Genomic DNA, 23,286 nt, shown 5'->3' on the forward strand with positions numbered 1-23,286 from the left:
GGGCTTTAAGGACGCAAGGAAACCCCTCTCACACAAACTGTCTCTCCCTCATTCTCTCCTTAAGCCTTTCTCAAGACCCAAAGCTCAAACTTCAAACACTAGGATAATGATATTTTTTATACCCACTTTTGGAGCTATCTCCGTACTCTACCGGTTCATTTCATTTTACTTTGTACCCTTGAATCTTGATGATATATCCAAATCATGAGGATGGGCTATTTTGGTCTCACAAGTCATTTTGGCCTTCTGTAAATGTTTAATATAGCTTTCTTTCTTTCACACTCTCTCTCCCTCTCATACACACCCTCTCTCTCCCTCCCTCAAGGCTCAGACATACACACTACTCTCTCTCTCTCTCTCAACTTTCACTATATATCTATCTATCACTATATATATATATATATATATAACAGACGCCTCTATCACATCTCTAAAAAATACGAGTCTTTCGAGGCCCTTACCATACCTGCCTCTAGCAACCATGTCCAAGGTTATACATCCTAAGGCACCCTCTTCTCAATCCTTAGAGTGTTGTATACCTTTGCAGACTTCTTTACAAGAAGACAAGAGTGCCAAAAAGAAACCCCTCTCTCACACACATACACATCCTTAGGTCCTTGTAGAGAATACGTAGATTGTCTCTCTTTTTGGGAGGACACCAATCAAAGAAAAAATGTGGAGTTCGATTGGGATCCTCTCTCACGCACATACACATCCTTAAGCACATGGTCCTTGTAGAGAATACTTAGATTGTCTCTCTTTGTGGGGAGGACACCAACAAAGTAAAATTGTGGAGTTGAATTGGGACGCTTCTTACGTAGCCCACTAGCAAAAAGTAGCTACACACACACACAAAAACCCAACGGTTTATGAACATGCACACACAAGGGGAGGGGGGGGAGTGGAGAAAGGGAGGGATGGCCCAATAAAATAACAAGTGATAGCTTAGATATAGCGTCAGAGAAGGCACAAGTTGGTGGGTGGGTGGGTGTGGGTATGAAGATGGGAAGCAGGGACGATTAAGGGGCTTGCGTGCCTTCAAAGGTTTGGCCGAATCGCCAGTGAGAGGGGGCAGCGCCGTAGGAGGTGACGGTGGAGCCATCGGCGAGGAGAACTTGAAAGGACAGGCTCTGCCCCCTCAAATTGGCCTGCGTTTGCCAATTAGAGCCCCAGTTGCGAGCCATGGTCTGCCATCCCGTTCTCGACCCCTTCACCAGCACGCTCTCCACCTCCCCACTCCCTCCCACATTTGTCAACAGCACATGCATCATGTGGCCGTTTCCATTGATTGTGAAACGCATCCCTCCTTGCCTGCTGCAAGGCACCCTGTGTGTCCACCACAACAATTCAAGATTGCACCTTGCTTAATGCTCTTTTGCTTTGGATTTTAACCTACACAACTACCTGCTTATATTTGGCAGCCAAAACCTTAGATTTAACCTTTGAATTCAAAGCCTAATTACTGCATTACCTCCTATATTTGACAGGAAGAGCTTCACCACTGATATAGGTGGCTATCTGCTGAAAGGCTGGCTCAGAAATGTCAAAATGCCTGGAAGGAGGGTTGCATAAGCCACTTGTCAGCTCATGATTGGGTGGGCAGAAGTTGGTTGCAGTGATTGTAACACTCTTGCCCTCTGGCAGGCACCCCTTGCTTGATGAGTCATCACATTTGATCTCAAAGCAAGCACCACAGCTAGCACCATTGTTGAAAAGAGCACTGCTTATGGCTGCTGTGTTAGTGCCATAGCCATTGTTGTACAAATCTCCATAGCCACAAGCCCCACCTACAACACAGCATAAAATTTCAACATAAGATACAAGTCAACACTCATTAATTGGGGTTCAAAGGGGCACTGCGCAACCCATCAATGCACAAGCCTTATGCCCTAAGTGGTAATCTATGTTGTTTTCCAGGGATTAAGTTGCATGATTAAACAACCAATTAAGTGGTAAACTAAATTGCTACTAACCATTGATGGTGCCTGTGGACTCCCCACCGTAGAGAGTGGCTTGGGCAGATATCCATGGACTGTCAGCTCTGACTAAGGCAAGATGCAGGGGAGATGCAAAGAAGAGCAGGAGAAGGGGAAGACAAAGAAAGCTAGAGGTTGCCATGGCCGCCAACTGCACAGGGCAGACGAGAGGGAGAACATTAAAAAGGGATCAAACTCAAGAGAGAGGTAGAGAAGGGAGAGAGAGAAAAGAAGAGAGAGGAAGGAAGCACTAACCCATGGCATGGTTAGAGAGAGAAATACAAGTTATTGGAGCCGCAACGGAGCGTGTGAAGGTGGAGAACATGGCCACCTTCAATGCTTCCTTTTTTTTTTTGGCACTTATTAACCCACCGATCTACCACGCCGCTGGATTTTAGTAAATGCTCTCTCCTAAATACGATGCGTCCTAATTTTTATTACTCCTTTTTTGTGCGTTTCTCAAAATTTTAAAAATCAATTGCCGCCTTCCAAGTTCCCCCCCTCTCTCTCTCTATCTCTCACACACTCACACTCACTCCCACGCATGCATGCACATGCACCATGGAACAAACTCATAGGCTTCTCCATGCTGCTCAACTACATATACTACCCACCACTAATGCATGGTGATCAAATGCATACTACCTACTAAACCGCCAATCCATGGTCCCACTAATCCATGGTGATTACACGCTTCGCAACTACGCTTTGAAGTCGGTGATTGTTTTTTAGAATAAAAGATTCCTTCAATGTTCATAGATCAAAGAACCCAAAAGAGCACATGTTCTATGCACTCTTAATTTGTAAGTTTGTAATTTGTAATGCTTCTATCTCCCCATCACACATGGTGGGATATACGTGTTTAATTTGACTAGAGGGCTATAGAGTAGCCTTAAGGGAGTCTAGGTGTTTACAAACCTTCCTAGCATTGTGCATGGGTGTTTGGCTCTAGAATAGGTGGATCCACAAAGCAATAGGAACTACTTGGGGTTCACCTTCCATTTGTGCTTGATATATTTCCATACTAATTCTTGGGCCTTTTGAATCCTGCATTTCTCCTTGATAGGGTTAAGATATTCAATCAATTTCTTAGAGATCCATCTCTAGCCATTTTTGTCTTGTCGATAGGTCAAGAGCCAATATGTTTTTATCAAAAGAGGATAACAAAGATTAGGCATTAACAGTGGTTTTCTCTTGTATAGTTCATATTAATAGGCCATATTTTGCACATGTTAGCGTGCATTTTCACATGCAAGTTGCCTTACATATGCAATTCACGCTAATGGCTAACTATGATCCGTAGGAAGAGCCATGGATAAGTAATGGGCATAGTTTTGTGCATGTTAGTGTATGTTGGTTAGCCATTTGTATGGTAGTGATGTGGGGATGTAGGCTAATAATGGGTCATAGTACTTTTTCCCTCCTTAGGAGGTTTTTCCCCCCTGGGTGTGCGTACACACCTAATGAGTGAATGTGTAAGTGACCTTATTATATCACTTCACTTATACTTTACTCATTCTCGTCTATTTATTTTTAGCATTATGCTTCTCTGTATCTCTACTTACTTGCTACATGTGTGTGTATGTGTTGCTATCTTTGTCTCAAAAATAATAATTTGTATCAGAGTCGGTTCTCTTAGCTCTCACATCTGTCATTTACTCTCTTCATTACCTCCTCGAGCCCCTCTTCTGATTGTCTCAGATTAAGATATCCTCTTGGAGGTAGAGAAGGCATACCCTATAGTGTGTTGTTTACATGGTTACTTAATATTTTTATAACTTTTGGGCCGTTTAAGCGCATTTCGGGGCCCATTCATATGCTGTAAGGTTTCTATAGACTGCAAAAAAAAAAAAAAAATAAATTCTCTATAGGTACAACACCCCGTTAGTAGCTCTGGGAGCCATACATCTCCGATTGAGGAGCTGTCTTCACGCGAGAGTGGAGCTACAGGGCAGGTATACTGTAGGGTAGAATTTTTTTGGGCCAGATTCGCATTTCGGGCACATTACAGGCCCTATTTTGTCACTACATGGTATTTTCGATAGTTTTTTGGAAGTTCTGGTATTTCTGCTCGAAATGTTATTATAGTGCAACAGTGCATTTTGGAAGTGCAGTTAGGGTTTGCACATGTATTGTTGATACTGGGTGTATATACACGTACTCTGGTCACATTTGGTGACACACAGGTTATGCTGAAGTACCGCTTTTGCAGAGCAGTTTTACAGGAGATACTACTGTATTATAGGTTGCATACAGAAGTTATTTGTTTGCAAGTTATCTGATTGCTACAGGAAAATATGTCCAGCGAAATTAATCAGATTGTTAGTGAGAAGCTAGATAAGAATAACTTCCATGCTTGGAAGTTCAAAATGACCAATTTCCTAATGGGTAAAGGATTTTGGGATTATGTAGAGGGAGACAATGAGGAGCCTCCATAGTTATTTGAGGAGAATGCCACTCCTGCAAATATAAAGGCATTCAAGGATTGGAATCAAGATGCAAGAAAAGTCATGTACTAGCTTTCAATTAGTGTCACATACACTATGATAGGACACATATAGGATGCGAACACTCCAACAATTGCATGGCATAATATGGTTCAGATGTTCCAGACTAACACAAAGGCAAGGAAGTTACAGTTAAGTAAGAGTTGCATACTATGGAAAAGAAAAGCATGTCCATCAACAACGAATATGCCTTAAAGATCAAGGGCATTATTGAATCCCTTGGGTCTATCAATGTATCAGTGGAGAATAATGATTTGGTGAGTGTCTATTTGAATGGGCTTGGCAAAGAGTACAAGCCATTCAAGACATCCATTGCAGTTAGGGAGAATATTCCCAACTTTTGGGACTTGATATCTATTTTGATCATAGAAGAAAAGGCTTTAGGTGAGGATTCTTCTTCACAAAGTAAGAACACATCGGAATAGGCCTTCTACTCTAATTCAGGTAGAGGCAGAGGTAGAGGCAGAGGTAGAGGCCGTGGTGGTGGCTGACAAGGAAATCAGAATTCTGGACAACAACAGTCCAATGATTCACAACAGCAATCATACACAGGTGGAAGATGCCAATCTATGTGAGAAAGAAGAGATGAGAGAAGAGACAATGTACTCAAGAACTCATCAATGAACCACTAGCCAACTTCATTAGAAATGAACTACAATGCCTCATATATATAGAAAAGTTCCTCCATCCTTTCCTCCACCCAAAAAAGTGTGTAAATAGGAAAAAATGGAAATGAATGCTATAAATCCCAAAAATGCCTAGAGGCTAAAGAGTGTGCCACTAGCGTGACACCATCTGGAGATGACACCTCCAACACCTCCTCTTCAGGTCCAGATGGGAGGACCAATGCCAACGCGCTGAAGAAGATAATCCAAGGTAGGTCGAGGAAGAGGCTTAGTAAACAAATCAGCAATATTATCTTTGGTAGGACAATACTCAAGCTGAATGCGACCTTCAGAAATCCAATCACGAACAAAATGAAAATGAACATCAATGTGTTTGGATTGTCCTCGAATAACTGGATTTTTGGCTAAAGCAATAGCACTCTGTGAATCTGAGTAGATGAGTATCGGAGTAGATGAACATCCAAGGTGATTCAGAATTTGAGAAAGAGCATCAGACTTCTTAGGTAAAAAATAAACCCATGATTTGCGAGAGGTCATCCACAAGAAGCATATAATACGTGGATCCACCAAGCGATTGTACTTCCATAGGTCCTGCAAGATCAGCATGAATAAGCTCAAGTATGCGTGTGGCCCTATGAGTAGCCTCCTCTGGAAAAGAAGCCCGATGTTGCTTTCCTTGAGCACAAGAAGAACAAATGTGATGGCGAGGTTTCTGAAGCTTTGGTAGACCTGTAACCATGTCATGTGAGACAAGATGTTGCAAAGTAGCAAGAGGAACATGGCCAAAGCAGAAATGCCATAGATCACTATCTTCATTAGAAACAAGTGCTTTAGGAGAAGCAAATAATTGATGAAGATGAGACTCATGTGGTGGCAACTGTGCTGTAAAAGAGCTTATATGATAAAGCCCAGCATTTTGATAACCATGTGCCACACAAGAAAGTGACTGTCTATCAATGATTTCAATCACTTCATCATCAAAGTAAACCCCAAGACCTTTAGAAGTAGCCTTAGAGATAGAAAATAAGTTGGTAGACATCTTAGGCACATGCAAAACATCATGTAAGATAGCATCTCCAAAAGAAACATCACCAATACCAATCACAGGGAGAGACGAAGCATCACCAATGTGTACTGATAAAGAGATAGACTTATAGTTTTCCAATAAGGAAGAACTATTCGTCATGTGAGAGGTAGCACCACTATCAGCAATCCACTCATCCGCAGTATGCGTATCAAGATCTTTGATTACCACAAGTGATGTGTCACATGAAGAAGTAGAAGACATAGCAACATATGCAATCTTGGTGTTACCGTCTTCTTTCTTGTCTTTGTTTTTGTCATGAGAAGATGTTGATGTAGAAGAACCCTTAGATTTGGATTCAAGTTCAACTTTTACCTTCTTGGATGCCACCTTCTTAGCAAAACAACGATCCTCCGTATAGCCACTACGACCATAGAAAGTGCACTCCTTGGAAGAATCTTTTGATTTGTCCTTGTCGCCTTTGGTTAAAGAATCTTTAGCATTGGAATTAGAGCATTTGCATTGATCATTCCCCTTGCCTTTGCCTTTGCCCTTGCCTTGGCTTACAAAAGCCGAGTCCTTTTTGTTTTGCTTGCGCGAGTAAGGCACTTATCATGAAGAAGACCCATAGTCTCTTCAAAGGAAGGGAAAGGAACTCGACGAAAGATGTTATCTTTGAACGATTCAAAAGAAGAAGGCAATTTACCAAGTAGCTTGTGGACCGGATTGCTTACCAATGTACCAAACTCTTCAAGTTGCCGCTTGATTCGATTGAATTCTCTAAGCTTCTCCACTATGTTATCAGATTCGGAGATAGAAAGCTTATCCAAATATTCTTCCAACTTAGCCATCTTAACCATTGTTGAAAGTCTTCCATATTGCATTTGTATAGCATGCCATAATTGTTGAGCCGTACTCCTTGTAGAGAGAAATTGAGACATAACCGATGTAGACATGCCATGCACAAGTAAAGCTTTGGCCCGTGCATCCATATAGGTTTGATATTGAGAAGGCACCATATGAGGAGAAGTGATTATAGGCCACACCCCAACGCTTTCCAAAAGAAGTTGCATAAACAAGGACCAAGTGTGGTAGTTGTTTGGGGTAAGCTTTTGTGAATCGGAAAGACTTGGAAGGCTCAAAGATTGAGTGAATGGGTTAAAGGGATGATATGATTGAGTGGGGAGAGGAGTAGTAGTGGAAGTAGTAGAAGAAGAAATCATAGTAGATGAAGTTGCTATAAAAGGCATAGATGATGTAGGGGGATATACCATAGAGGGCATAGAAGTATGTGGATAGGAAGGCATAAAGGACAAAGAAGAAAGAGTGTATGGATCCGTAGAAGGTAATGGATACGACGGAAAATAGAAAGTAGAAGCACCTACTGAAGAAGGAATTACACCAACTTCCATTGTAGTAGTTGCCGGTCCAACCGTCTCGTAGGAGATGTAGGATCCATAGTATCTTCAAGTTTGCCTTTGTCTTTTGGAGTAGAGGACTTCCGAGATCCCATAGGGAGTGGAGGGTGGGAAAACACAAGGGAAGAAGTGGCGTACCTCCAACGTAGCCAATAGATGGGCTGTCCACCAAGGAAGTATCTCCAAAATATGCACAAAGATAGTGCAAAAACGTAGCCACAAAACGCAGCCGATATATGAACCAATAGACTCCGTAGAAACCACCAAAAGAGGGCAGAGAATGTAGCCTTAGGTAGAAGGAGTATGGAGGAGTTGATTGTCCACAAAAACACAAACACAAAGTGTGTGGCAAAGTGGAATTTTCAGCCGGTAGAAAGGTGTAGAAAAGAGGATGAATATGTACCTCAAAACACCATGAAGAGGGTTGAAGTTGATGATGAAAACGCAGCCGAGAAATCTCTCCACAAGAAGCCTCCAAAAAAACGCTATCGCATGTAGGGAAAACTAGTTAGCAATGTTTTCACCGCAAGTAGAGTTGTAGGACTCAGGTTGAAGTGCTTTAAAAACACACTTGTAGAGGATGGTAAGGGTCTGGTTTGAAGCCTCTTGCATCATTGAATGAGTGCAAGGATGATGAGTAAGGGCTTCTGCAAAAAAACGCAAGCAGAAATTTTGCATGCAGGCAGTCTGCGAAGAATAACTCAAAAACGGTGAGGAATTTGCGAAAACTTTCTTCTGCAAAGTTGTAGACCACGATGATTCCACTAGGTCTCGCGGGCTCAATCCTAAAAAATGCATCCGTTTAGCAGATAATCAAGCATGTAAGAGCTTCTGTAAAAAACGCAAGCAAAAATTCTGCATGCAAGCAGTCTGCGAAGAATAACTCAAAAATAGTGAGGAATTTGCGAAAACTTTCTTCTGCAAAGTTGTAGATCACGATGATTCCAGTAGGTTTTGCAGGCACAATCCTCAAAAACGCATCTGTTTAGCAGATAATCAAGAATAAAAAAACGCAATTGAAAGCAGGGTTGTTGAAGAGGACTAGAGGTAGAGAGGAAGAAGGATAAGGAGACTCTATGTGCACCACCACCTTGCTCTGATACCATGTGAGAAAGAAGAGATAAGAGAAGAGACAATGTACTCAAGAACTCATCAATGAACCACTAGCCAACTTCATTAGAAATGAACTACAATGCCTCATATATATAGGAAAGTTCCTCCACCCAAAAAAGTGTGTAAATAGGAAAAAAATGGAAATGAATGCTACAAATCCCAAAAATGGCTAGAGGCAAAAGAGTGTGCCACTAGCGTGACACCATCTGGAGATGACACCTATCCAACAATCTAGAGGCAGGGGGAGCCAAAGAGGCCGAGGTGATTGGCAAAGAAATCAAAATGCAAATAGCATAGAGTGCTATTACTATGGCAAACCAGGACACATGGCAAAGGACTACTAAAAAAAGCAGAATGACATCAAAAGTGGGAAGTTGTAGCAAGGCAACTATGCATCATCTAGCAAGCATAGAGGTGATGACATAAGTGAGCAATTGTTTTGTTATGCAGCACATGCTTAGTTCCATATAACAGGGGATGTGTCAGGATCTCAAGGTATATGGTATGTGGATTCTGGCACCTCTAACCACATGACCAGTCAGGATCTCAAGGTATATGGTATGTGGATTATGGTATGTGGATTCTGGCACCTCTAACCACATGACCAGTCATGCTGAGTGGTTTAGGGATATGCAAAAAATGGAAAAACCAGGTTATGTAGAAACAGGTGATGATACTGTGCATCCCATTGGGCATATTGGTAAAGTGCCATTGTCTATGCAGGATGGTAAAATGAAGTACTTGGCTGATATACTTCATGTTCTGAATGTTTCTGTTGGGCAGATGGTTGAGCAGGGTTTGCAAGTGAGGTTTAATCCTCAAGGATGTTTTGTGGAAGACTTCAAAAATAAGTGTCACTTGGTTGCAAAGGGTAACAGAAATGGCAGGATGTTTACTTTGGATGTGAACATGCTTGAGATAAAGGTAGCCATGTTTGCGCATGGAACATGTGTCATTGCAGATATTGACATATGGCACAAGCACATTGGTCATGTGAATGTACATTGATTGAAGTCTATGTAGGCCCAAAATATTGTTGCAGGTTTGCCAAAGTTTAAGGTTGACATTATGCATAAGGTATGTGAAGCATGCCAACTTGGTAAGCAGGCCAAACATGCTTTCCCACATGAAAAGCATGTCAGTGCAAGGCCATTGGATATCATACATTCAGATGTATGGGGACCGACCAAGACTGCAACAGTTGTAGGTTGCAAGTACTATGTTACATTCATTGATGACCACACTAGGAAAGTGTGGGTTTATTTCATGAAGGAGAAAAGCGAGGTGTTTGCTCACTTTCAGAGATTTAAAGCCTTGGTCGAGAAGGAAAAAGGCATGCAAATAAAATGCCTAAGATCACATGGTGGGAGAGAATATTTCTCCAATGAGTTCAACGATTTCCTGAGAAAGCAAGGAATCAAGAGGGAGTTTACGTGTAGGTGCACTTAGCAACAACAGAATGGTGTTGCAGAAAGGAAAAACAAGCACATTACAGAAGTGGCACGTGCCTTGATGGCTAAAAAGAATATGCCACATTAGGCAGAAGCAGTAAGCAACTGCTGTGTACATTATGAACATGACACCCATTGCAGCTGTTCATGGTATGACTCATGAACATAAGTTTACAGGCATAAGACCGGATGTGTCTCACTTGAAAGTGTTTGGGTGTATTGCATATGTACCTGTTCCTGAAATGAAGTGAGAAAAAAGTTGGATCCAAAGATAGAGAAATGCATCTTCATTGGTTATGCTATGGAGCAAAAACTTGTAAATATAACAGCCGCTCTTTAAGGGCATCTTTAGGCTCTTCCAAAAGCTTTTCCAACATTTTAACAGCTGGAGTGAAACCAATACCAGTCTTAATTGCTATCCTGTATGCCCACAAGGCAGCATGCAACTCCAGATCCCAATTCTTGCCTTGTCGCTCTGTCACCTTAGATAAAATCTTGATCAATTCACCATTGAAACGCTCATTCAAGCCATTACACTGTGGATGGTAAGGTGTGGTAAAACTACGACTGATCTTCATCTTTATACACAAATAGTCCATAAGCTCTGCTCTAAAACCTGGACCTTGATCAGAAAGCAATTCCAATGGCAGACCAAACTTACAACAAATATCCTGATATACAAACTTTACCACCTCCTTAGTAGTAATTTGTTTCACTGCCTTTGCTTCTGCCCATCTAGAAAGGTAATCAACTGTAGTCAAGATGTAGCACTTCCCTCGGCTGGTAATAGGCAACGGTCCCACAGCATCAATTCCCCATTTTTCAAAAAACATCATAAGCAAGAATTGTCTTCATCATTTCAGGCCTTAATATCCGTCTACTATGAGCTTGGCATTGTTTGCATGACCTGCACCAGTGATTAACATCCTTATGTACACTTGGCCATACATAACCTTCCTGCAACACTTTATGCAAAGTAATCTTCGAGGCAAAATGTCCACCGCATGCTCCTTCATGGTTTTTATTAAAAATTTTCTAGATTTCTTCCTTCCAAGGTACCCGTCGCATTATCAAGTCAATTCCCTTCAAATACAAAGCATCACCAACCATCACATACCTTGCAGCTCTCCTGATGAAACCGTATTTTTTTGATTTTTCAAACCACTAGGAATCATCCCTGTTAACAAAAACTCCTCAACATCTTGTAAATCGCCCTGCCACAATAAAATGATGCATGAGCTTTAAGAACAAAAACTTCACCAATCATTCCCTGGGCTGCTTCATGAGCCTCCTCATTATGGTCTCGATCCACATGCTTAAGACTCCAAGCTTTAAATTCCTTCAACAAACCTTTAATCTTGAAACACATCTCTTTGAGTGACATATTCTTTGACTTCCAAACTCCCAACACCTGTTTTACCACAAGCAATGCATCTCCTCAAATGCAAATCCTGTGTATACCATGCTTCAAACATATTTGCAATCCAACTTCCAAAGTTAGATACTCCGCTTCATTGTTGCTATGTGCATCCACCTTAACACCCTTCTTAAAAACAAGGCAACCCTGTGGATCATAAAGCACTAAACCTCCTGAGGTTGCATCATGGCTTTTCCTGTAGGAACCATCAAAATATAATAAGTGTGCATTCACCAACTCAGTCGCATCCACAACTGGCGTCTTGATGGTCTCCTCTAAGAAGAGGACTCTCCTTATATGTCAATAGATAAGCTAAGGTAGCCCTGGTACTCTCTTCCACCAAGAATGAGAAAGTAAACTCCTGCAACTCAATCACCCACTTCATCATAGCTTTAGATAAATTTGTGGCATTTATCAACTGAGGCAAAAAAGTGTAGCTCGTCAAAAACACAAAGGGGTGAGGCAGCAAGTAATGGCAGAACCGCCTACATGCATACATCACACTAACCATAACAAGTTCCACCTCTGATAACAACCTTTCTCTATCAAGTTTTACCCTGCTAGCACAGTAGACTGGTTGCATATAATGTGATTCTTTTCCTTTCTGTAACAACATAGCTCCAATAGCATCTTCACCTACTGAAGGGTTGACATAAAATACATGTTCCGAGTTAGGCGCCTGCATTGTAGGAATAGCACCCAACACCTCTTTCACTTTTTGGAAAACTACCTCACACTCCTCCGATCAATGTAAAGGATCATGCTTTGCTGCTTGCTGCAAAGGATATAATAACTGTGAATATAGAGAGATGAATCGAGCCATATACTTCACCTTTTGCACAAAAATAGTCAATTGCTTTGTATTCATTGGTGTAGGAAGAAGAAGAAGAGACTTGACTTTATCAGGATCCAGATCAATACCTTTCTGTGAAACAACATGGACCAAGAGCTTCACCCTCGGTTGAGCCAAAAAACACTTTTTTGGATTTAATTGACCACCACACTCATCATAACACTGAAAAACTGTAGCTAGCCTATCACAATGCTCTTGCCTGGAGCTATATATACAAAAATCATCAATAAAGTCCTTGACAAACTTGTTCAAAAAAGGAGATAATACCCAATTTTTCCTTTTCTGATAGTAGGCTGGCCCATTCATCAATCCAAAAGGAAGAACTTTGTAGCAAAAACACTCCCAAGGTGTAATGAAAGTCATCTTGCGCTGATCTTCTTCTACAATCTTTAACTGAAAATAACCTGAAAACCCATCACAAACACTGTACCTTTCATATCCAGCTACAGTATCCAAGATTTCATCCAAAAAAGGTAGGGGGTAAGGATCATTTTTTTGTAGCAGCATTCAAGGGCTTGAAATCTACACATATACGCCACCTACCATCCTTCTTTGGACTCACCACTGTAGGACTTACCCACTCAGCTGTGTCCACTTGTGTAATGAAACCTGTACTCAACAACTTATCAACTTCCTCTCTCACGGCCTGCATTTGTTCTCGTCCCATCCTGCGAAGCTTCTGCCTAACTGTTTTTACACCTTCTTTCAATTCAATCCTCAAATCTAGCCCTTTAAATCCTCGAATCTCCTTATAAGAGGTGATGAACAATTCTGGAAAATGAGACAGCATATTAACATATCTAACCTTTTCTCCACTCGAGAGATCCGGACTTAGCATTCCTTCAATCAGCTCCTGCTTCTTCTTCACTTCTATCTTTAGCTGCAGTAATTCCTCAATCACTTCATACGACCCCAAGGTATCTTCTCCCTCAGCACCCACTTCATGCACTTCTTTATCTTCATTACCTTGTTGCTCTGATACTAGGAAAGCCACATCTACCTCTTCTTCACTAGAAGCAGTAGAGTCGATGAATCCATCTCCGATTTAGAAGTACTGGTGGTAGTTTCCTCTTCACTCGAATCCTGTGGCCTCTCCCACACATCATTCAAAGATCTCCTACTATGCATCTCAAAAGATTTTTTATCACCCCGCTTATTATGCAAAGAAATGGTCCCATACCTCCAGTCTTGTACTGCACCCACCACTCGCAACCAGGGTCGTCCAAGAATAATTGGAAAAGCACCAAGACCCACAGGCATCACATGAAAATCTATAGTAGCTTTGACATTAAAAGCTTCAATTTCCAACTCCTTTACCATACCAAGACATTTTATGATTAGCCATCCTAATTCGAAAACCAGAAACCCCAGACACCCTCAGGCCTGCTGACTGCTCCACACATGATTGGGTAATCACACAGATTTGAGCTCCTCCATCTATATAGGCCTAACCAAGGTTCCTACCTTTACTCCACACCTCCACAATAGGGCAAATATCTGGAAGCTCTTCTAAAGATAGTACTTTGACTGACCTCTTCTCTGACTCCTTTTCCATTGGATTCACAAGTCCCTTCCATTGCCTTCTCAATTTTGGCACCATCTCCACCAACTGCCCAAAGGTGATGTTGGCCTTCCTGTTCACCATATCAGATTTCAGGTTATAGCTGGTTTGCCCATCCCCCAGTGGGAAGTCTGACACCTGGAACCTTCTACGAGGTTTTCGTTTCCTTTTAGCTTTCACATCTTCTCCTTCCTGTTGCTTCCCCTTCTTACAGCTGGGTCCAGCCACCCCTTTTCCTTCTCTTTCATCCGTTGTGCGCTTGCCAATGGGCATCACATCCCCTTCTTCTCTTACCTGAACATTCTCCAAAGTGACAACATTCATGACCTTTGCTTTCCCCTTCTCCTCAGCTAAGATTCCACTGGGACCATTGATCCCTGATATCAATACCATAGTCGTTTGACCTGTCAGGTAACTGTGAAGGTAGTGGGTACATATCACCACCCATTCGCTGAGGCTTATCACAATCTGTACTTAGATGACCAAGCTCACCACAATTCTAGCATGTAGGGATGAAACGACGGCCCCTACCACAACCACGTCCATACCCTGCTTGTCCATCTCCCCCTTCTTAATTATTGCCTCTACCTCTACCATGTCCACCACCTGCACTTCCCATTAAATTTAAGCTCAAATTCTTCATAAGATCAACCATCTGTTTCATATCCTGTCTCAATCCCTCATCAGAACCTACAGGAACCATAGGTACTCCTTGACCATCTGCATAGCCTGGGCTTTAGTGGGCTTCATCCTCTCAATCACTACATTCATGGGTGTAGCCTCCACTCTAATCTCCGGCTGTGCTACAACTGGAATCATCCCCAGCTGATTCATCCGTTGCAACTTCCAATCCTTTGATTTGGCAATTTCCACCACATCCTCATAAGACCTGGGCTTCTTTAATTCCACCTTCCAGCGAATACTCCTCTTAAGCCCGGCTACAAACTTGTTTTTCTTCATCATGTCAGGAGGTACCTGGTCTTCCGCTAAAGCCCTGCATAAAGTCTCCCATAGCAAAGAGAATTTCTTCACATAATCATCAATTGATTCAAACTCACCCTGTATCAGAGCTTGCACCTCATACCAAACCTTGTCGGGGTCTTCTACCTTCTTGAACCTATTGCTAAGTGCTATCTTTAATCCATTTTCCATCATATCGATACATGGAACAACAACCCTCAATGACTCCTCATAAGCTCTTTGTAAATCGAAGAAAATACCAGAGCTATCCTCAGTGGGGGCACCAGAAAACTGTCAGGAGGGTAGAAAAAGAAGAAATGCCTCTATAGCTACCTACCCAGCAGCCTTGGAAGACACAACAGACACAAGGGGCACCACCAGCACAATGCTGGTAACAGAAATCTCTCAAAACACCACACAGAGATACCTCAAACTCTGTATTCCACAAGATAATCAAAGCCCACACACTTAACCACAATAATACAAAAAAAATCCCTCTTTCACAATCCAGCTCGCTCCACTCGGCTTCCTTCACTCCCTTCGGCTAGTAGTCTCCTTTTGCATCCTAAATGTGGCCACCCTCACACCAGCTTCTTCTTTGCATGCATGCTACCGGCCTCTACCACCCTGATAGCAACACCAAGCCACCGAGAAAAAAACCAACACTCTCGCCTGTCGGCTGCACCAGTCGCCCAACTTGTCGATGTTGCCACCTTATCTTCAGCAGCCACAAACACCTTCAGCCCCCTTGTGTGTCGGTGTTTCCCAGTCGCCACCAGTAGCCTCTATACTTCAAGCTTGTCGATGTTGCCACCTTATCTTCAGCAGCCACAAACACCTTCAGCCCCCTTGTGTGTCGGTGTTTCCCAGTCGCCACCAGTAGCAAGCCTTCCTCTCTACAGCACCTCAGCTATAGCCTTCGCCACACACAAACAAACAAGGCCACCTTCTCTGGTCTGTGCCCCAGCAGCCACTGTGCGTTGCCAAGACGGCTTCACCCTCTTTGTTAGCACTGCACAATCACCCGAGAGACCTTGTTTCTACCTTCATCACACGGTGGCCACACCTTCGACTGTCTTCGGCTCCATCTCCGCAGAATCCCCAGCAAGGCGGTCACCGTAACCCCTTATGCATGGCGTCTTCGCCACCCTTCGCTACTCGCTGCAGCTGCCTCCACGCCTACTATCAGCTGCTCTCACTTGAGAGCCTTTTTGCACAAGGCGGCTCCCACGCTGCTATGATCACCCGCGAACCCTCGCTCCAACGGCAACCTTCACCAGCTTCTCCTCGCCTCTGGTTCTGCACAGCACCTCCGCCAAATCACCCTTTCAAGCCTCGTAGCACAAGGCGAGAACCTTCAACGGCTCTGCAGAATCACCAGCAGTTGTCACATCAACGAGCGGCCACACCCTTCTCCACGCTGGCTCTCCTTGCCCACACATACTCTCACACACCTTAACACCTCCCCTGTTTCCTCTCTCTCCCGAAGTCTCCTCTATCTAAGCGGCAACCGCCCTCCCTCCTTTCGCTAACCTTCTTGAAGGTCGTGCTGGCGAGACAAGCTGGCACCAAAGGAAGCGGCCAAGGACTTTTCTATGAGGCTGGTACAGAGACACAGTTGCATGGGTGCACATAGATACAGTTGCATGGGTGCACAGATGTTGATTGGGCTGGTAGTATTGCAGAAAGGAGATCTACCAGTGATTTTATGTTCTCATTTGGGAGTGCTGCTATGAGTTGGAGCAATAAGAAGCAGTCAACAGTTTCCTTGTTGAGTACAGAGGCAGAGTACAGGGGTGCTACTATGGCAGCTTGTGAGGTAGCTTGGTTTGTTTCAGAAGCAGACATGGGAGAGCCCGTGGATAGGGCAGTTGTCATATATTGTGGCAACATGAACAGCATACAGTTGGCTAGTAACCCAGTATATCATGCTAGAACAAAGCACATTGAGGTGCATTATCACTTTGTGAGGGAGAAGGTTCTAGTAGCAGGAGATGTAAATTTGGTATATGTCACAGAGGATCAGGTGGCTGACGTCTTAATGAAGGAATTGGGCACAGAGAAGCTCCATAGGTTTAGGAGCTTACTTGGAGTGCAGTGTGTGGAGTTGAGCTCGAGGGGGAGTGTTGAGATATCGAGCTCAACTAGTGCTACGACAAGCATTGATGACCCGCCTAGGTGATAGCTTCGGCATCTACACCACTGGCATGGTTGGTGAGATTATGGGTGATATGCGGCCAAAACACTCATCCCTAATAAAGCTGACGGGTTTGTTGGTAGCATTTGTTGATGTCATTCATTGTAGTTGTCCCAGAGGCTCTGCATGTTGTTGGAGCACTCTTGTTATTATTATTTATGGGAGGTTCTAGAGGCATTTTGCTTTTTCAAGCAATGGCTCTTATGGTTTAGCACTCGTGTGAGTAGTGGGTTATTTGGGAGTGTAGGTACTTGTGTTTGCACTACATCCTTAATTGTTGCTGATTTAAAGAGTAGTTTCATGTAGATGATCTATGGGGATATCTCCAATTTCATCCCTTCATTGGATAAAGTGATGGGCAAGTCATCCTCGAGTAGGTCAGTAGAGTCCTCCATGTGGTTTGGTTGTTTTTGCTTTGGTCTCCTCACCATATAATTATTTTGGGCTCCTTGAGATAAAGTTGATAATGAAACCTGATTAATCTTAACAGCTTTAGGCACCCATATGATGGTATTGCCTTCATAGTATCCCTGGTCTTGAAGTAGCTTTGAAGGTGACCATTATTGATGAATTCTTAGGTATTGAGCATGGTACCTTGGTTTCTTTGTTCTTTGTTTGGGTATGCAGACTTCTTCTTGGGTGCATGCCTCTTCTTCATTGAGAGCATGGTTTGCTTTTTTGAGGATCCAACCTTGGGTTGCACCTTCATGATATTCTTGGGCTTGCAGTATTACCTTTGGAATCCACACTTATTTTACTGGCACCTTCTTGTGTAATTGCTTTGGATGCCATGGTTGAGGTTGCCTTATTTTCTTCTACTTGTTAGGCCTTTGAATTCGTTCATGTGAATGTTGTTTGGATTGACTAGGTAGCCAAATAGAATTTCTACCCTTATAGAATCATTGTGCTTAAAGAGTAATCTTTTTCACCCACCTTTTGATGCTTTGGAAGTATTTTGATGGTCTTCATGGTGGCTTTTCTTGTTGGAATTGAGGCTATTATACCTATTTGGATATGAGTTGACGAGGCTTTAGTGATGGGTTTTGGCAACATTGATGATGAGGGTTGGGTCTTCAATAGAGGAGGGGATGTTGATGTTGAGGCTATGCCTTAGATTTTACCAAATCCAATTGTGGATCTGATATCTTTTGTGATTATAGACTTAGGGACATTAGTAAGAGGGGTTGTCATTGTGAAACGAGGTCACAATGATAGCTTTTGCTTTGTCAGCTAACCTTAGTTGTCATTGTCAAGGGTTATGGAGTTGGCAATTGAAAGATCCTTGCCCCCTCTGCGCATCGAGTTCTGGAGTGCTAGCAGTGGAAGTAGCACTTCTTGCGCCGGGCAGAGCCTCTCACTCGGGGCCTCTCACACGGATATCCGAACAAAAGACTAATCCCTCGGTTCTTCCAAAACCAAACCCGGAAAAACTTCCCTTGCCCAGCAAACATAGGCGATTCCTCCATGATATTTTATTCTAACGCAGTCAAGGTCTTCACTAACAAAATTAATCCGACCGAACCTGTAAGTCTCATGGTCATATCAAGGAAGAGACTTGCACTTGGATCATAGAGTCCAATGCTTGTTTCCTCATCCAAGAGGCACAACCGTTGTTAATTCTTTTCTATAGAACAAGGATTATCCGGGATTTACTTCAACTATAGTAACTTAACAGAATTGCGTCTCATTTTAGGGATCCTTCAGTCCAGCCTAACCCCATCCAATCAATAGATCCATATAAAATAGCCATGGACTCATCCGTTGAAGACCAGCAAGGTCAATCAACCAGATCCATGCTCGAGTTCAGAAAACAACTCTAACTCCTTATTCCATTTTCTTCCTCAACACACGTGTGGGTATCTTTCACGACCCAGAGCCCGAGCACCGTATGGTCAGCACCCTCTAGGCTCCTTTTCGCAGGTCACCTAGCGCTTCACTCATAGGCCGCTTCCCTCGTCCCTCATCCACCGTACTGGAAGCTCACCATTTAAATCGAACAGAGGCTGGTCAAGACCTCGACCAACCTTGCTACGCGAGACGTTCTCCATTGAATCTATATCAGCTGTTGCAACTTTATCACTTAGGTTTCCACGACCTGATTCACAAGATGGTCAAAATGCTTTCCCAGCATTCTTGACATAAAACAGTCATTTAAAAATAGGTCATAAATACAGTTTCTAATGAACTCTCATCTTTCCACATTGTTCCACATCATTTTTCGTTATTCCACATTCTTCTAAATCAATTCACTTTGCGTATTCCTCATCCAGTCATATCTATTCCCATCATCCTTTTGATCCATTCTCATCCAATCACATCATATTACATCTTATCACATCTATTTACATCACATTCATCCACATCACATCCATTTACATCTATTCAGATCCTCATCACATCACGTCACATCCATCCTCATCACATCTCATCCATTCACATCTACCTCGATCCACAACACGTCACATCACATCCATTCGCATCACATCTCATCCATTCACATCTACCTAGATCCACATCACTTCACATTCATCCACCTTACATCTCATCCATCCATTCACATTACATCAGATCCATTTATATTCATTCAGATCCACATCTCATCCATTCACATCTCATCACATCACATTTACATCCATTTACATCTCATCATATCATATTCACCTCACATCACATCCATTTACACCTACCCAGATCCACATCACATCACATCCATTCACATCTACCCAGATCCACATCACATCCATTCACATCACATCACATCCATCCACATCACATCACATCCATTCCCATCTCATTACGTCACATTCACATCTCACCACATCCATTCCGATATCATCACATCACATTCACATCCATTCATATCTCATCGCATCCATTCACATCACATCACATCCATTGATATCTCATCGCATCCATTCACATCACATCACATCCACTCACATCTCATCACATCCATTCATATGTCATCACACCCATTCACATCATCTCATCACACCCATTCACATCCATCACACACATTCACATCTATCACACCCATTCACATCCATCAGATTCATTGCATCCACATCACATCACATACATTCCATCCACAACTATCCTTATCACATCACATTCATTCCATCCATATCACATCGAATCCACATCTATCCATATCTCATCACATCCATTCACATCTCATCACATGCATCCACATCCATCCATCACACCCATTCACATATCATCACATCTCATCACATCCACATCCACATCCACATCCATTTACATCACATCACATCACATCTCATCACATCCTCATCCACATGTATTTACATCACATCACATCTCATCACATCCACATCCACATCCATTTACATCACATCACATCTCATCCACATCTCATCACATCCACTCACATCTTATCACATCACATTCACATCTTATCACATCGCATTCACATCTTGTCACATCACATTCATATCTTATCACATCCACCTTTAGTACTGTTTTCTACTTTCGATACCGATGGGACTTTTATAAGTTTCTGCTAATTGCTTGGCCTAGTTAAAGGTACTTTTTCTTGATGGATATTTTCATATTCTTTCTCAAATTTCTCAAGTGAAATATATTCAATATTCTTTTTTTGAGTGAGAGATTCATGGGATTTACAAAAATCAATTCTACCTACATTTCCGAATAAAATTAATTATGCTCAAAATTTCACTTTTGATAAATACTCATAATTTGAATTATGCCAAAAATTCCTCTTTTACCATTTAATTACTTGGATCTCAAATATCATGGGAATCCCTCTTTTTGCATAAAAATAAATTTACCAAAATTTACTCTTTTCTCATAATCAATTAATTATGCATAATTACAGGAAAACAATTCTCATGAATATGATGAAAGTCATTCTTTTTGCATAGGATGTCCAATCCTAGAATATGGTAGGAATTCCTCTTTTAGTATTATGCATAAAAATAAGATATGTATTATTTTCTAAAAATTTTACCATAGCTTCGTTATATTACTGATAATTCTCAATTCTTTTTCTAAAAGAATAAAAGATTGTAATGAAAATATGATAGTAGTTCCTCTTTTATGCTTAAAATCAAACTATGAATTTAAATCATAATTTTAACCATAATCATAAACTTAATTATGATTATTCCACTAGATTAAGCTAATTCCATTATTTCTCTTTTCCCAAATTGATAGGATAATCTATTTCTCATTTAGAATCAATCAAAGTAGTTTTTTAGCTACTTATAAATAATCTAAAAGAATAACCATTATTTTGTTAACACAAAATCATAAAAATACCATTTTCTTAATCTCTAGCTTATCAAGCCTAGAGTTTAGCTTTGAATTAAGAGACTATCATTGAGAAGCATCCTTTTTCATGGGATTTAGCCATAAGGATGGCTATTCTTTTAGAGAGAGAGAGATTTACTTAAAGAAAGCATTACAATTAAGCATAAAGATTAACTTTATCTTAGTCAAACATTAAGATTTTTAGGAAAATCTTGATTTGAATTAAAACAATCAATTTGCAAGCTTCTCAAGCTTGAAAGGGATTGAGAAGAAGAAAGTCATTGAGAAAATTGGAAAAAACCATAAAATTTGACTTTACCTCCAAATTTTTCTTGATTCTCTAATTGCAGTGAAGCCCCCAACAAATCAATTGGTCCACCAAAAGGAGAAGAGCAACTTCAAGAGTTGTTGTAGAGTCAGAGAGCTCCAAGCTCCCAAGCGAGAGAAAAATTTAAGGGATAATAGAAAATATGATTATTTTAATATAATACTGGCATGGTATAGCTCCAATATTTTATCACAAATGACTAAGGGTCTATTTATAGGTGAGGGAGGCCACTAACCAAGTCCAACTGGGTTTCAAAAATTTTGAGGTTTAGTTTGACTTAATTTGGACAAGGTTTGGACCAGTTTGGCTCCCTTTTAGATTTGGTTTGATCTAGGAGAGAGGAGAGATAACAATATCACAATTTTTTGAATTAAAACCCTTCCACACATGTGAAAGAGGGGCCTACCTCAAGAGTTCCCCTTTCCTTACCAAGGTGTCAGAAATGCATAATTATATATATATATATATATATATATATATATATATATATATTGTAATATCTCATAATTTTTTGTATATATATATATATTTTTTGTAATATCTCATAATTTTTAACTAATAAACCTTGTACTCAGTCAATTCTTCATCTTATGTGAGCATTTACTCATTTTTGGGCAATTTCTTTTATTCTTTGGATTTATCTCATCCCAACACTTGGATTAATCCAATTGGCCCATTGGAACCTTAATTGGACTATAATCTAAAAATTTTCGAAAATGTAGACCCTTAGACTAAGGTCCCTTATACCATTTTCAATTAATTCCTAATGCACATTGGAAAGTTCATTTTGAACTTCTGTTTTAGGGGAATCCATTTTAGACACTAGGAGGAATTTTATATCCAAAGATATTTCATTTTTGGTGGATTATCTCTCTCTAGATATTTTCTCTCTCTAGGCCAAAACAAGGTAAAACAAGATCTTTCTTCTATTTTAGAGAGGGGAATAATTACAAGAACAAAAGGGGAGGTTCTTATACCTTTAAGAGAACAATTCATTCAGAACATATCATTCATATCCTTAACACAATAATGGTCCATCAGACAAAAAATTCCATCTTAACATTCCCCCACGAAAATTTCAGTTATGCAAGTTCTCAATTTGTCATTACTTAATTAGATCCACTGGATCAAAGGTCAGCAGACATCATCAATCTGTCAGCATACTCCACTAATATCATAGTGATCTGTTGAAAGTTATAATCATCTTCTAGTTACCATCATCACTGGGATTCGTCCCATTCATCCTCATTGTGGCTTTGTTCAACTTATCTTCTTTCAACCAGAATTCAGAAGTCATCATCTTTCAATCAGAATCCAAATCAATTCATCAATTCTCAACCAGAATTCAAAAATCATATCAACTAGCATTCGAATTCATCATCTCAATAGCATTTTTGCTTGACTTCAAGGTCTTAGATTTACTCGTATATATTGTCAATAAAGAGCTACAAATATATCCACGGTATATACGGGTAGTCACGGTCCTTGGAGCTCTAAGGTAAATACCATCATATCTAGGCCTCAAGCAAGTCAGGGATTTCATACAATTGTGGCACTTCCAT

General features: G+C 41.2%; 1 protein-coding gene across 1 annotated transcript; it reads right to left on the reverse strand.

The window, feature by feature from the left end:
- Positions 1–926: 926 nt before the first annotated feature.
- Positions 927–2,195, reverse strand: LOC147636074 (expansin-A4-like). The gene is made up of 3 exons (XM_086801084.1): positions 1,974–2,195; positions 1,472–1,787; positions 927–1,326 (listed from the first exon to the last, which is right to left on the reverse strand). The coding sequence occupies exons 1-3, from the start codon at positions 2,116–2,118 to the stop codon at positions 1,020–1,022; spliced, it is 768 nt and encodes a 255-aa protein (XP_086657210.1). The 5' UTR covers positions 2,119–2,195; the 3' UTR covers positions 927–1,019.
- Positions 2,196–23,286: the final 21,091 nt, after the last annotated feature.

This window comes from Cibotium barometz, chromosome 8, assembly GCF_041138505.1.
Source record: "Cibotium barometz isolate CiBa-2024 chromosome 8, ASM4113850v1, whole genome shotgun sequence".
Lineage (NCBI taxonomy): Eukaryota > Viridiplantae > Streptophyta > Polypodiopsida > Cyatheales > Cibotiaceae > Cibotium > Cibotium barometz.